Raw genomic sequence first — 15,512 nt, forward strand, 5'->3', positions numbered from 1 at the left:
TGCGCCACTCAGGCGCTCCGGGTTGTGGGCTTCTTGATTTTTCAGCCTGCCTTCTGGGGGAGGGGCCTGCTAGCCAGTACTCAGAAAACCCTGCTTGGGTAGAGTCTCCGTTTCCCCTGCGAGGGGGGATGGGGATGGGCACCCTGTGAGCCGGTATTTCCGGGCTTTTGTTCTCTGGCGGCTTTCCCTGGCGGTTTGCTGTGCCTCTTCTGAGAGAGAGAGCAGCAGCGGCTGAAATTCAGCCTCTGTCTCAGAACAGAGGGATCGCGGATCGTTCTCCACTAATGTTCTGGCCACTTTAACTCTGTTTCTGTTGGTGCTGCTCAACCCTGCAGCATCCCAGGCTGTGCGCCCCACACCCGGCGTCCCAGCCCTCACTTCCAGGGCCGGCGCGTCTCTGTCCTTTGTGTTTCCAACCCCGCCGGCCACCAGTCACCCCGCGCGGGCTCCCGGAGCTCCCCGTCTCAGTCTGGTGTCTCGTGGGTGCTGACCGCGAGTCCGCCCGCTCCCCGGTGCAGGTGGCCCGCCAGCAGCCAGCCGCCAGCCGTCCCGCGTGCGCTCCCGGAGCTCCCGTTCTCAGTCTGCTGTCTCAAGCGTGTGTGTCCGCGGTCTGTCCGCTCCCCTGTGCAGGTGGCTACCGCTTCCCGGCGCCCTGACCCGGCGGCTCCCTCCCCCTTCTGTTTATCTTCTGATATCTGTGCATGGTTTCATGGCTCCCCGCTTCGTACCTCGATACTCAGCGCTGGAAATGTTCATTTGTAGAGATCCAGATGTATCTTCTTGCGTCTCATGCTGATTTTGTGGCTGTTCCTGCTGGTCTGGTACCTATCCAGCTCAACTCAGGGGACCGGCTGAAAAAGGGGTCCCCTACTCCTCCGCCATCTTAACTCCCCTCTGGTGCATTTCTGAACGTGGTGCCCTACCCAGTGCCTTTGGCTGTCCTGTGTCTGACTCTAGTCGTGGTCTACCACTTCTCCTATATTCCATCTGTTCCTTACGCCTCCAAGCCTCCATACTTGAACTGAACCAGGACAGTCCCTTTGTCCCTGAGGTTCTTGACAATGATGACTACTTGGCCCCTAGAATTCTACTTTGGTCAAAAAGTGACACATCCTTTTCTACCAAGCCCCAATCATAGCGAAATCAACTTCTGTCTTCTTCCCTCCCCTCTATTCTCTCATGTCGGAAATAAGCTCCTCCCTCTATGAGTTTATGTCTTGAGGTTTGGAGATGGGGGGTGGCAGAGAGCGAACCAGACTAACTGAGCATTCACCAAATTTGACCCTTTCCTAAATCATAAACTAAAATTTGTTCACACCAACTTTTCTTCTGGCCTTTCCTGCTTCTGGGTAGCGCAGCATGCATGTTCCCCTTCTGTGGTCATCTGCACAAAACTTAACTCAGGGGGATCTTTCCAATTCAAGACAAAAATTTAGCAGGGGTTTATCCAAAAGACCCGTCTTTCCACCGTGTTTGGGGAACACATGTTCCCAAGCATATGAAGGCAGAGTCAAGTACATTTTCTTTAAAATGCACTGGTACAAAAATCATCTGGATGCCCCCTACTGTGAGAAGGCTGTGGTTAGGCACAGAGATTTCTTACCCAGTTAAGCTACATAGCAGATGTAGGGCTCTTGTTTTAGCCACAACCAAAAGAAGTATTAGCATGTCACATACTTAGTTGAGTATCAAATGACACTTACCTAGAATCCTCAGTCTTGTTATTCTCACGTTAAAAAGGGAAAAATACAGAATTCTCCCTCTCTCTAACAGGGCAACCTAGTTATTTGACACTTCAGAAGATTTTAGATTGTACTTTATTTTCTAAATGGCTCTCGATGTCAACATTCAAATGCCTTCAATACCTTCAAAAACCTTGGTGGGTATTCATTATGTTATCACACTAAAAGGGAGGCAAATAGTAAAAGTCAGGGGAACTGCGGGTAAATAGCTCTGCTTCATCCTTTTCTTGTAGATAACAGTGCACCTGCATATTTGTGTAGTACTTTGTGATATCACATATCTTCTATCATAAGATTCCCACAGTAGTATTATTAAGGATATAGATAAGGAAACATGTTCATGGCGGTTAAGCAACTAAGTCACTCCATTATTGTGTGGCTTATGAGAAACCAGATCTGTCTTCTGAATGTTACTTTAGTTCTCTTTCAAGATTACTCTGTCTCACAAATGATCTATTGTTATGGTCACAGATGATAAGAGGACAATAGATGGGCTGAAAGAAATGTATGCGTCAAATATGGTTGAGAGTAGATTAAACAATATTAAACAGATTTATTTTGTTTAATAACTCCTCCATCTTTAATAAATTAATGCGCTGTTAATCTTCAAGAGTTGTGCATAATACACAGTGGTTTTGAAGTTCATTTGACCGGGGCGGGGGGGAGGATTTTTTTTTTTTTAATGAAAAACTGGGTCTAAACGCTTCTAGAACCTACTTTGGAAACACAGGTTATGGGAACATTTTGAGGCCCCATTACTCCATTTCTATAAACCAATGCTAGGGAAATTATCCAAAATATGAAGAATTCTATACTATAAAGGTAGCTTATTATTAAAATATGGAAATAACTGAAACGTTTAACAATAGAGGAATGGTTGGGGTGCCTGGGTGGCACAGCGGTTAAGCGTCTGCCTTCGGCTCAGGGCGTGATCCCAGCATTATGGGATCGAGCCCCACATCAGGCTCCACTGCTGGGAGCCTGCTTCTTCCTCTCCCACTCCCCCTGCTTGTGTTCCCTCTCTTGCTGGCTGTCTCTATCTCTGTCAAATAAATAAATAAAATCTTTAAAAAAAAAACAATAGAGGAATGGTTGAGATAATTATGGTAGTCATAGAATATCCTATAACCAACAATAATGATAGATGTGGATGTTGAGGTAATGAATAAAATTATGATACATTTTAATTTACAATGGTAATGTAAAGAAACAAATTCACAGAAAGAAACAAAGGAAACATCTGAGAATGTTAACATTAATTGTAATGGCGTTATGGCATTATGAACATGTTGTTTTTCCTTTTCTATATTTTCTATTATTCTTTCCCCTCTGCTCTCCTCCCTGCTCCCCTGCCAAACAGAAATATAATGTACGCAGTTGAGTTAGGGGCTCGCTCTTCTAGACAGCTGCCGTTGTGTAGAAAATGTAAGTCTAGGCACGTTGTGGGTTCACTTGACCCAATGATGCAATCTTCAGAACCCTGCGGAACATCCTGGGGTGCCATATTGCCATCTTCAGGTGCCATTCCTAATTCACAGAATCAAAACATGGCCATGACTGTGGTTGGTGATGGTAAGGGCATGGGTCTGATGTCTGTCTGCTGTCTCTCTTCTACAAGGTTCTATGTGATTCAGAGGCTTTAGCAGTGGATCAGCCAGTGTAGTTCCTACCTCAACATTCAGAAGGGCAGAGAAGGGTGAGGTTGTTCGGAATAATCTCAGGAAGTCTAGTTCTAAGAGATATCCCCAAAGACCAGGTGATTTCTGGGCAGGGGGAACGGGATCAGAAATGAAGTCAGAATTCCCTTGGGAACCAGTGGTTGCTTAGCTCTGTGGACTTTGTCTTTGGAGAGCTTCATTCCTTTCCTTGACTCATCTTCACACTTTCCCTCAGGATGTTGTATGCAACGTAATTAGTGGGACCAGATGGCTGATGGTACATCACTGAGCAAAGCCCTGCCTCCTACAGGGAAACATCTCTGGGCAAGCACTCTACTGATTGTGAGCCAAGAGTGCCATTGTGCATAATTATTGAGACACATTTGGATGGCGTCTGTACAGTGGTTAGGAACATGATCTTTAGTGTCTGACAGTTCTGGATGTGATTCCCAGCTACACCTCTGAGCAGCTATTTAACCTTGGGAAAGTTGCTTAACTTTTCACACCTTTAGTTTCCCCATCGGCAAATCAAGAATAATACTCTGTACCTCGTAAAGTCATCTGAAAGATTAAATGATATAACATGTGTACAGAGCTTAGTATGATGCCAGAGAGTCAATAACGGTAGCTAAATATGATCCTTAGCTGTCGTGACTGTAGCTATTTGTACTTAAAACACTACTCTATTTTAAATCTGGGTGTTTCTTTATATTTTTTCCTGAAGTCCATAAAAAAAAGTTTTTGTTAATTCAAAGCATCCCAATTAGGAAAACACTTCTCTACCGATCAGTTAGCTAGGGAGTCTTTTCATTATTGACCGTGAATTGCTGAATTTTGTGGCTCTTTAGATCCAAGGGTTTTGGTGGTAGTATCCTCATTTTGATAATCCAGCTTCAAAGAATTCCATCTAGTTAGTGAGGCAAGTTATTCCTTTCCTGAAACCACACGGGTCCCTCTAAACTGAATTCCTGCTCTTCCTCTGTTTGATTTCTTAAAATAGTTTTTGAAGATTTTAACCACAACTGAATCAAAACTAACCAGCCCATAATTTCCTTGTATGTCCCTATGGCCTTTTTTTTAAAACAAAACACACACACAAAAATGGCATTACATTGGCTGGTTTCCAGTATTTTGGGGTTTCAACTGGAGTAAGCTCTAAAATGTCTGTGAAAGTTACCCTAATTTCTCTTCGTCTCCTCTTTGGAGCCGGCTCTGGGCTGTTTGTGGCTTCAGCAAAATGTCTTACCACACTGACATACTTTTAATTTGGGGTTGTTTTAAGAAAAGTTTACCAATACCATCTCTGCATAGTTCTTGACTGCAGATTTTCCTTCTCTCCAATTCTAGTACTTTGGAAAATAAGGCAACATGTACTAAGTATATGAGCCAGAAAGAAACAGCACTGTTCTGCTTTTACATAAAAGATAGGCTCAAAATATCCAAAAAACTATGGACTAATTATTTGAATTCACAAATTAAAAGCACAGTTAGCATATATTTGAATCTTTTCCTAAAACCTATGCAAATTTTCTGAACTGGACACAGAGGCATAGGAAGACTAGATTTAATTTGGCAGATTATTTAAATGGTTAATTTTTTTGTATTATAGCGATTTTTCATCTCTTTTTTATGATTAAGCATTTCCTTTTAGTTGAATTCTCAATATATTTTAAATATATTCACAATAAAGTGCTTTGGCTTTAAATAAATGTTTTAATTAATATATAAGTGGAAATTGAAGTGAAACAGAGGTAAAAATGTGAACAATGCTATAATATTCAGATAATGACTACATTAAAACATGGATCAGAATAGAAACAGTAATTTATTTTAAAATTATAATGAACAATATATATGTGCCTAGTATGTCGTTTCTCTAAATATTTGTTTCAATAAATGTTAATAATTAACAACAGATTGGCAATGATAGAACTAAAAATGCAGAATGTTATGATAATTATGTGTGCAAGGAAAAGTGGTTTCTAAACAAAACACTCTCATTCAGATTTTAAGATATAACAAAATCTAATTTGGGATTAATGGTATGAAAGAGTCATTCAGAATTTCTGAAATTCTAAAATATATTTATAGCAATACAATATGCTTTCTTCATGTATATTTGGAAGGAACCAATACGGTGTTTCCAAATAGATCAGTTTTCAAATATTTCCAACTTAATTGTAATTATAGGCAGGCATTGATTTGCCTTTCAGAAATTCATGTGCTAAAGGCTTCATAACTGTTCCTCTAAAAAATATCTTCACTTGTATTATTCTTTATAATATTAATTAGTCAGCAAACTTTCCTCAAGGACAAAGCAAATGTAGTTGTAAGCAGAGCCCACACTAATGTGCTACAGATTATTAAAATCAGTAGAATCTAAAATAATGATATTTTTACTGTATTTGGCAACTGAATCTCTATTATTCACCATTTATTTTTCTTTTTCGCCACGTATTTTTTAAAAAAAATTTGGTTGATTAGAACAGGATCAAACATATAATGATCTATTTGTTTCACTGGGGATAAAGGACAGGGACCTAATATTAAGTTATTTTTGTCCACATCTTCTCCCTAGTCTTTTCAGTAATTACCTGCTATGGAAATTTTTTAAGCATTCATTTTTAAAAATATAATTCTGAAAATTCAGCAAAGGAGATGCAAAACACAATTTGGGTTGCACAGTTGTAGGCAGCATAATTAACATTTAAAAGAAAACATCTACATACATTTCAGGTTGCTGTTAAAATGCTGAAGAGACAGTCCTTGTAGGAGTCTCAGAATCCCATCCTGGGTTCAGGAAAGAGGAAGAAACTGGGTCAAGCCCTCTTTTCTTTTTCGCATTTTCTAATCCACAGCATGGGTCAGTTTTCCATACTTTATTTTTATTTTGCTTTCTGCCAAACTCATTGGCTGACAAGCATTAACTTCAATTGTTCTAACTGACTGGTTAGGTGATGCTGTTGAAATGAGCAGAGATTATATCATCCCTCAAACCACTCTCTTCATCTTGCCTTTACTATGAGTATTTTCTGGAGAGTACTCCATTCCAATCAGTTTTCATCAATTTACTTAGCACTTACTCGTATGGTTGCAACTGAGAGATTTGGGGCTGGTGTTTTGGGAGCCCAATCTAAGGAAGACATCAAATTAGACTATGTAATTGTTGGCTCTTGATTGCTCGGCATTCTCGTAGGCATCTATTACATATATGTACGTATATATAAATCTAAAATTCAAGCCCCAATTCCTCTGGACTTTTGAATTTTCAGAAAATAAACTAAGATTATTTCCATAGCTTCAGAATCTCGGAACTGTAGTGCTATAGTTCACCTTTCAAAGAAATGCTGAGCAAAATCACTGCAGAAATATTTTTATATTGTCGTTAGCTTTAAAAACTTTTCCTGAGCTGCCAGGATATTCCATGTACTGTTACTTAAAATTCTTGAACCGATATCGAAAACTTATTCCTATTACAAACAATAGCTGACCTGAAATAGTTGGCAAACAGGAAAACTGATACTCTGTAGCATGTTAGGTATATTTGCCGGTGCTGTGGGAAAGCACAGAGCAAACAGAAAATGCAGAAATTTTCACAGGATTCACAGTCTACTTTTTATAATTCAGATTCCCATGTGACATGGGAATTTAAAAAGGCAAGAAAAGATGTTTCTATACTAGTTTCAAATTTTCTGATTTTTCTTCTGCCAAGTCTTCATGTCCCCGAATATTTCTTAAGGTACAAATCTCCTGCACATGATGAAAAGAGCTTCGATAGATGGAAAACTAGACCATCATTTGTGTTCGTATGAGTAGAGTTTTCCCCCGGAACGATACGTGCCACCCTAGTGAGATGCTATATGGGGAATCTCTCTGAAAAACATACAGCCCTCTACTGCAAATCTAAGGTGGCATTATTATTTTGTCTTACAATTATCCTGTCAAGAGTCCAATTCAAATAGGAAACCTAGATTTGGGGGTCTTGCAAAGGTGAGGGAGGTATTGCTAGAACGTGTTCCCTTTTCTCTTTCTTCTTCCATGAGCTGATTTTGCCTCTTCCACTGAGGGGCATAAAGAAACAGCTTACATGGAAATCCGTTTCATATACACATGGGCACACACACACTTTACACATGTACAAACAGAAGCATTTGGCTTTCCAAAAACATTTCAGCGTGACTGGGAAAATAAGAAAAGCCTCATATTTTGAGTAATGGTAATAACAAATGGGTTTGAACCTGGGATCATTTTGCTAAAGGTATTTTAGACTTTTTTTTTTCGGATGAAAATATGAATCTTTGGAAAAAACACAGATTGATTTCCATCAGCAAATGAAAAATCTACATGTGAAGAAACAATCAGGCGTGTGATATGGGAGTAGAAGTGATGGATTGTTGCTGAACTATTCAGATTATGATGAAGGTACAGATGGAGCTTGCTAGTTTAATAGGAACTCCTACTGATAAAATATTTTAAAAAGTCAGAGCCCGACTTTGCAGGTTTTTTTCACGTGACATTTACTTCTCCTGACTCTGTCTCTCCTTGATTCCCTTCTTTGCTACTAGCATGGAAATAGACTAAGAAAACCACCTCAGGCACACGCTCTGACTGTCGTCCTATTTCTGCACAAGCGAATTTATTTTTACTGGGTCTGCCTTTGAGAAAACAGAATTCGTCCAATGGATCTTTGGATGGCCTTTTCCCTGTCGTCGAGGCGACAGCCGAATGTGCCAGGTAACACTTAATGGAAGGCTTATGAAGAAAGGAAGTGACCTGGAGAAACCTGGCTCCATTTTCTCCCCTGTTTGCCCTCTTTAGAAGACCCACCACCATACAGTACCTTCTTTTCATTTTCCCGTCGCTGCTGGTCCTTCATTTTAATCTGGAGAAGCTGAAATTTCAAGAGTTTCCCTATCAGTGGTAGAGTGAATTTCTCTCCGCTGTCCATAATTGCCTTTGCTGCTATTAACACCTATGAAGAAACACAATTAATAGGAAAAGTGGCATTTTATAAGCTTTGGCTCAGTCTGTTGGTGATGAAAGGATGAAATGGTGTTTCAGTTTTGTAATATTCATCTTATTGCAAAGGTGCCTCGCTGCTGGCCAAAAGAATTAGTGAAAAATGCCCCATTGCCATAGAAAGGGGGTATTTCTCTTCTACTTTACAGAAATTGGGTTGTCTGAAAATGAACTTATTTTTCCAGTGAGGCACAGAGTGCATCCCACAATGGTGCTAGACTCAGACTCCCAAAAAAGGAGCAGAGGAAAGATATGCCAGGGCTCCCTTTAGGATGACTGATAGGTCAGTTTCGTTCTACAGGAAGTCTATTGTTTGGCATAGCCAATCGTCTAAACTGTCAAACTTTGACTTGTTACAACAGCATAAATTAAATAGGGTTTTATAATAATGGAAATAGCTATGTTAGCCATCTTTGACTTCTTGGTGACCAAATTCAAATGAAAGATAAAAACTGCTTGACACAGAGGCACCATGGGAATGTTTCTTCCCCCCCCCTTGCAATTTAATGTTGATCCTGTTGGTATGCAGCCTAATTGGGGTGAAATGAGGTTATTGCGTTTTCTTTGGGTGACGACAGCTACTAGGAACCTACAGCTGTACTGTCCAGATGTGTGGCACTGACAGCCTGTTTTATGACTGCGCTTTTTACAGCTTGTTTCCCCTAAATTTCACACAACTCTCTAACATCTGGGCCCTTTTCCTTGGAGCCCTATAACCACTTTATTTACTGCAAAAAAATAAAATCATGTAAAACATACCATAAAAGGTTGTTATGTGTTTCTCTTTATTCACGTTGTCTCCCTAATAAAGCTCACCTCTGCTGGGAGCACTGTCACAAAAGTAATCTGGTCAAAGTATTTTGCGACTTTTGTTTTTAAGCAAGCATTAAGATTTATTTATAACCTCGAGATGAATTAGGTGTTACTAAAATGTTCTGACATGTTGCTTTTCTCCCCCCCTTGGAGCAATTACTCCTCGGGGCGCATATGGTGTCAATTTCAGACCCTCTGTCTCAGACAATGACTGCGCACTCGGCATCTCCTCGAGCTGCGTCTTGTCTGAGGTGCGTACCAGCTCTTGGTCAGGGCTTTCCTGACCGATCCGGTTCCTGATGACTTTCCACTTTGCCAAAGGAAATAACGGAGAGAAGGGGAGATGGCTATTTTGCTTCTAACTGCGGAAGGCCCTGTGGCTTATCCCAAGCCAAAAATGTAACTGGACCTCTTAGAGACCGTACTGCATTGCAGAAGGGGGAGGGCCAGAGAAAAGAACTCCTTTAAAGCTGCTGTTTCTGAAAACCAAAGGAACATACCAAGTGTCAGAAAGCTTTGCGTGTGTCTAAGCAAACACCCTCCATGGAACAGGGTACTTTGCTTTTTATGGGAGTTCTGCTCCTGCTACCACGATTTAGGGAAAAGGACATGACGGCTGTGATTTCTGGGAGCACGAAAGCATGAGGGTACACGTGCAGAGCCTCACCATTTAATGATGACCAGATTCAAGAGGGAAGGAAGTCCTAAGGGGACGGGCGGTCACATGTTTACCATAAAATGAAAGCTGTCCGATAGGGTCCAACCCCAACGGTGGATGTATTTGGTTTGCAATGACATTTTTCAATACCAGTTCAACAGTGTGCTGACAGTCAGGCTGTTTTGTGACATTTGGTTCAAAATACACAAATTTGGGTTTTAAGAAACTCACAGCAGTCTAGTACGGGGCGTTTCCCGGTAATACAAATATAATGACAGTGTTGAAGGGAAGTCAACACTGGAATGGGTTACCCAAGAGTGGTGTGGAGTCTCTTTTCCTGATGACCTGTGAACACAGGATATTTACCTATGTCTGGGATGGTTTGGGTGAAGCCTGCCTGGCGTCATGGTGATGGATGGGATGTCTCTGGAATTGCTTTCTAATCCTGTGTCTCTGTGAGTCTATGAATGTTACCTCACTGTGTTAAAATGTATTCAAAGCACAACAAAATGTCCTGAGAGAAAGGTATTTTTCAGGCCATAAAAGTTATTTCTGGTCCATCTGAAACTGTCTGTACAGAGCTTATTTTAAAACAAAAATCTGGCACGGCATCAAAATAGCCATGATATCCTACTGTGAAATGGGGAGATTAGTGATGACAAGTGTCACTGGAATCGCTGGGTACCCGTGTTCTTCTGATGCATGAGCACAAGGTGAGTCAGAGAAGTGGCAGGGCAAGGCAGCATTGAGGAGGGCCTGATGGATGCTCCCTCATCCCTGAACAGCCCCGGGGAAGCCCACACAGAAGCAGGCTCCATGCCAGCGAGGCATAGCACTGCATGTGGCACCATGAACAGGGGCAGAAACCACGCCTGCCTGTCCTTCCCCAGGGCTGCTTAGAGGATACTTGACTCCCACACGTGCCATTTTCCCTGTGTGCTTCCCCCCAAGGAGAATGACAGTGTGAATCCTTGGGATAATTTTTTTTAAAGATTTTATTTATTTATTTGACTGAGAGACAGAGGTAGTTAGAGCACAAGTGGGGAGGAGAGGGGGAAGCAGGCTCCCTGGAGCCTGATGTGGGGCTCGATCCCATGACCCTGGGATCAGGACCTGAGCCAAAGGCAGATGCTTAACCAACTGAGCCACCCAGGTACCTCAATCCTCGGGATAACTCATGCGGACAAAAGTCTCTGCTGAACTCAAAATCGGAGACTGAAAATTTTTATGGTTTGTGGGTCCCCCCCAGGAGAGGCAGAGAAAGAAAGATGTTTACAAATTCAGTTCTACTGAAAAGTCTTTCTTCTCACAGTCCATGATTCACAATTCTTACCCCATCAGGAGTCAGGGTTTGGTCTCAGATAAAAAGCAATTCCTTAGAGGGCTTTTGTTCAAAGCATGAGTCTTTGAGGGAAAATGAAAAAACTGCATTTAGAAGGAAATGCAACTCTTCATGGAACATTCCAGGAAGACTTTCCTTCCTCACCGTACTTGGAGTAATTGATATAATGATCAAACCTTCAACCTTCCATCAGTGTAAAGGCTACTCGTCCAATATCTAGTCAAGCGGTGTGTGTGTGTGCGCGTGTGCTGGGGAGACACACTGACAAGGGTGGAAGGTATTGGGATGATAATGGATACAAGAGAAAATGGGAGCAATGAGTTGGTTAGGGTTGGGGAATAATCAGACAAAAACTGGAGCTTCCAGAATGAGGCAGAAAAACAGTCCTAAGTGGATTAAAACCTGGGTACTCATCAAGCCGAAATACCAAATAAATGAGCCTGGCATGAGCCAGAAACTTAAAAACAAGCCTTATGGGCAAATGAGACTCATTAAAACGGAGTAAAACTGTTGCCAGGTGAGACTGTATGTGTCTCCTGGACATATTCAGGCCAGGCCTTTGGGCCTGCCAGGGCTTGGTGTGGGGGGGCAGTCCAGGCCAATCTACCAGAGGTATTTGTTCTGGGAAAGCCTGGTGCAAGAGGAAACTTAGCTTGGGGCGCCTGGGTAGTGCAGTCATTAAGCGTCTGCCTTCCGCTCAGGGCGTGATCCCGGTGCTCTGGGATCGAGCCCCACATCAGGCTCCTCTGCTGGGAGCCTGCTTCTTCCTCTCCCACTCCCCCTGCTTCTGTTCCCTCTCTCGCTGGCTGTCTCTCTCTGTCAAATAAATAAATAAAATCTTTAAAGAAAAAAAAAGAGGAAACTTAGCTTGGGAGTGTAGCTGAGGAAAAAAGACACATCTGCATTTTCACATCTGTGAAGATCTTATTTTGAGGGTAGATGCCCTTTGTCTGTTAGAAAATTTATGATTCTGAGCATACTAAGAAATACAAGCATTTCCCTCTTTATCACTGACCTGGCTTAAAGACTTATGTCATATTTACTATCTAATGAGCTGATCCAACAAAAATATATCAAATAAGCCAAATTCTTTCCTTGCCTGGGGATCAGGCCCACCCACAGACACTTGTCCCCTCCCTTCCCCTCCTCCAACCCTCCTCTCTGTGCTTCCTCCCATGTTAACAGTAAGCTCGGCATCTGCCTGGACAACAGTAAGAAGTACTTCAAAGACTCCCATGGAAACCAAAGGTATGCATGTGTGCAAGTGCGGCACATACAAACACATAGGCATGCATGCATGTGGATGTGTACATGTATATATGACAGATGATAGATAGATAGATAGATAGATAGATAGATAGATAGATATGACTTCATGAGATCTGAGGTCTGGATTCCCCGGTGAGTTTACAAGGAGGCATACGGAGCAGCTTGAATCATTGCCTAACTTGGTCATGCTCAATGCAGGTGAGTTCTGAGGAAGGGCAAAGATTTTGGACCCGCATTTCTCCTGCTTGGAGCAGGCCACAGAAGGTGGTGGGAAAAGTGAGGGAAAAGTGTGGCTGTGAGGGGCGGAGGAGGGTGGGGTGATGGGAGAGGAATGAGCAGAGGGAAGACATTCCTCTAGGAACTCCAAGTAGCCACCAGTTTCCCTAAAAAAAAAAAAAACAACAAAAACTTTTCATTTCAGGGCCCTCCTTGGGGGTCCATGATGTTTGTTACAGCAGCAGAAATAATGGGTGGGGGTACGACTTCACATTGGACCCGTTATCCTTGAGTCAATGACTTAGGGTTGGTTTGGACATGCAGAGGCCCCGGCGAACAGGGGCACAAGGCAGGACCTAGACTCTGTCCAAGCAGCACAGGACTGAGCAAACAGGCTTTTGACGCACAGAAGATCTAACTCTTGAAGGTCTGTATGTATTCTTTCATTCATTTGGTATCCCATTGTTTCGAGTAGTTCATTTCCTTAATAGATGACTAAGTGCAATAGTTCATCACCGTTGTAAAAACTGCAAACAGCACCAGAAGGATGAACAATGAAAACGCTTCCTGCACTGGCTCCACTATCCCCTTTCCAGAAGGAAACCCTTGTGTATCCTTAAGTAATCTCCCATACATAAAATAAGCATACATGTGTATATCCTGTACGTTTTAATACAACTGGGATCATGCTTTCACATGGTCGAGTGGCTTGCATTTTTACATACGAAGTTATAGGACAGCTTTCTGTGCTGACATGTATTGCTTATGTTTGTATTTTTAAATTATTTTCATAGTCTCCTATTGTATGCACATTTGGGCATTTATTTTGCCAGCGTCCTAATGATGGACATTTTGGCAATTTCAGGTTTTTTTCCTTCTAGTAAGGGCATTATTTTAAATATTTATGGCTCTTTCCAAATGGAGATTTGAAAAGTTTGTAGCATTTTGTTCCCACCACCACTCTGTGAAAGGATGTGTTTCTCCACCCCCCTTATTAATGCCGAGTATTCTCCAGCTTTTCTACCTTTGTCAAGGTCAATGCTGAAAGACCTTTCTGTGATGGAAATGTCCTGTGTGCTGTACAAAATAGTAGCCACCAGCCACATGTTGTTAATCGAACACTTGAACATTACTAGTCTGATAGGAACTGAATTTTTCATTTTATTTTTTCGTTGATTAAAATGTAAATAGCCTCACGTAGCTTAGTGGCTACCGTTCTGTGTGATAGCCAAAAGTGGGGAAAAAAATAGTATCTCATTTAAAATTATATTTAATTTTCCCATCATTCTGTCCCTTTACCCCAACACTGAAAGGAAAGATATCCTATCTGGCACCATCTTTGCAAATTTTATTCATGTAGGCAATGCTTAAATATAGTTATTAAATGATAATGGTGTACTCAGATTTACACAGTGCTCAGGGTGAAAGGTAATGGAAAGCTATGAATCCCAGGCTAAGGTCTTTGTTTCTGGCCACTCAGGAATTTGCCCCGGTAAGGTGAAGATGAACAGGGCTGGCGTGGGGCAAAAATGGGAAAGATAGAGTTTGCTTCTGGCTTCTTTATATTACCCTTTTCTCCTCTGCTGTGTTCCTCCTCCTTCTAAGTACCCCATGCCTTTCTGCCTTCCAAATCCCTCTTGCTACTGAAATAGAAAAGCTTTCACTTGGTAACTCATTTTGAATGAAGCTCATTCATACCAGCAATTTAGCCGTGTTTTAAGATTTGATCTCTTAGTTATAGGATGAAAGGGACTAGAAACTGTGAAATAATTTCAAACAATAAGTAGTAGGTGTGGTTGTTCAGAATTTAGGGTGGGAGGTGGCTGTCCTCGCTAACCTGAAAGCTTGCAGTGCCTAAGGCTGGCTTAAAGGTAAATTCGGTTTCTGTGTTCCTGGTGCTGTCTGCTGGGAGGCCTGGAGTGACAGCAGCATTGAGGCCTTGTCCAGTTTTCCAGGCACCCGCCCTTGGGGCTCACTGCTGGAGTTGCTGATAGATTCCAGGACTGGGTCATACAGAGGAAAGGGCCAGAAGGGAAAAATGGAAATCTCCCTGGGATCAGGGTCGGGGGAACATCAGAGAGGCCGAGTGGTGAGTGGGTGGGTGGTGGGGCAGAAAAAGAGTAAGAGGGCAGCTGGGTTCTTCCCCGAGGAAGAATAAAGGCAAAGGAAACTGCTCCGGGAGTAAGACCGGGGACTTGTCTGTGTGTGCGTGTGTCCGCGCGTGTGTGCCTGTGTGCACATGTGTCTGTGTGCAGGTGTGCACAAGACTTTGTGTGTTTATGTGCGCAGCTACCTTGGGGATGATTAAGATGGTTAAGACACTCAAGATACTCCGTATCCAAAAACAGTGTCAAAATGGAGATTGTGGAGATTGGAGAATGAATAAAAAAAATACTAACACTTTTGATTGGCACTTTAAAAAGACATACTGTTGACTATTTACCATTTCTATCTATTTATCCTGTAGAACACGGGGTATTATGTTTGTCGTTAAACACACGTCAGACTAAAGAAGTATAATTTATTCATCAAAGGGGACCGTGTAACTGTAGGAGCCATCTTCAAAATTTGCTGCTTGGTAGCATCATTATTTGCTTATGCATTCTGCGTTAATCTTATATGTTATATCTGTTTATAACATTAAAAAGTCAGAGGAACTATTCCCCTAGTGTGTGTTTGCATGTGTGCCTGTGTGTGCATGCATGTGCATGTGTGTGTTTTACAAAACTTCCAATATTTAGATGGGCCTGATTCTGCATATTTGATGAAAAGGATGGATGAACAGAGGCTTTGTA

General features: G+C 41.9%; 1 protein-coding gene across 1 annotated transcript in view; it reads right to left on the reverse strand.

Moving 5' to 3' along the window:
• Positions 1–15,512, reverse strand: part of SPAG17 (sperm associated antigen 17) — a 210,776-nt gene that overhangs the window by 136,593 nt on the left and 58,671 nt on the right. The window contains exon 4 of the mRNA XM_034641782.1: positions 8,241–8,372. Within this exon, the coding sequence (XP_034497673.1) occupies positions 8,241–8,372 (132 nt within the window). The remainder of the gene's footprint in view (positions 1–8,240; positions 8,373–15,512) is intronic.

The sequence above is a fragment of the Ailuropoda melanoleuca genome, chromosome 2 (assembly GCF_002007445.2).
Source record: "Ailuropoda melanoleuca isolate Jingjing chromosome 2, ASM200744v2, whole genome shotgun sequence".
NCBI lineage: Eukaryota > Metazoa > Chordata > Mammalia > Carnivora > Ursidae > Ailuropoda > Ailuropoda melanoleuca.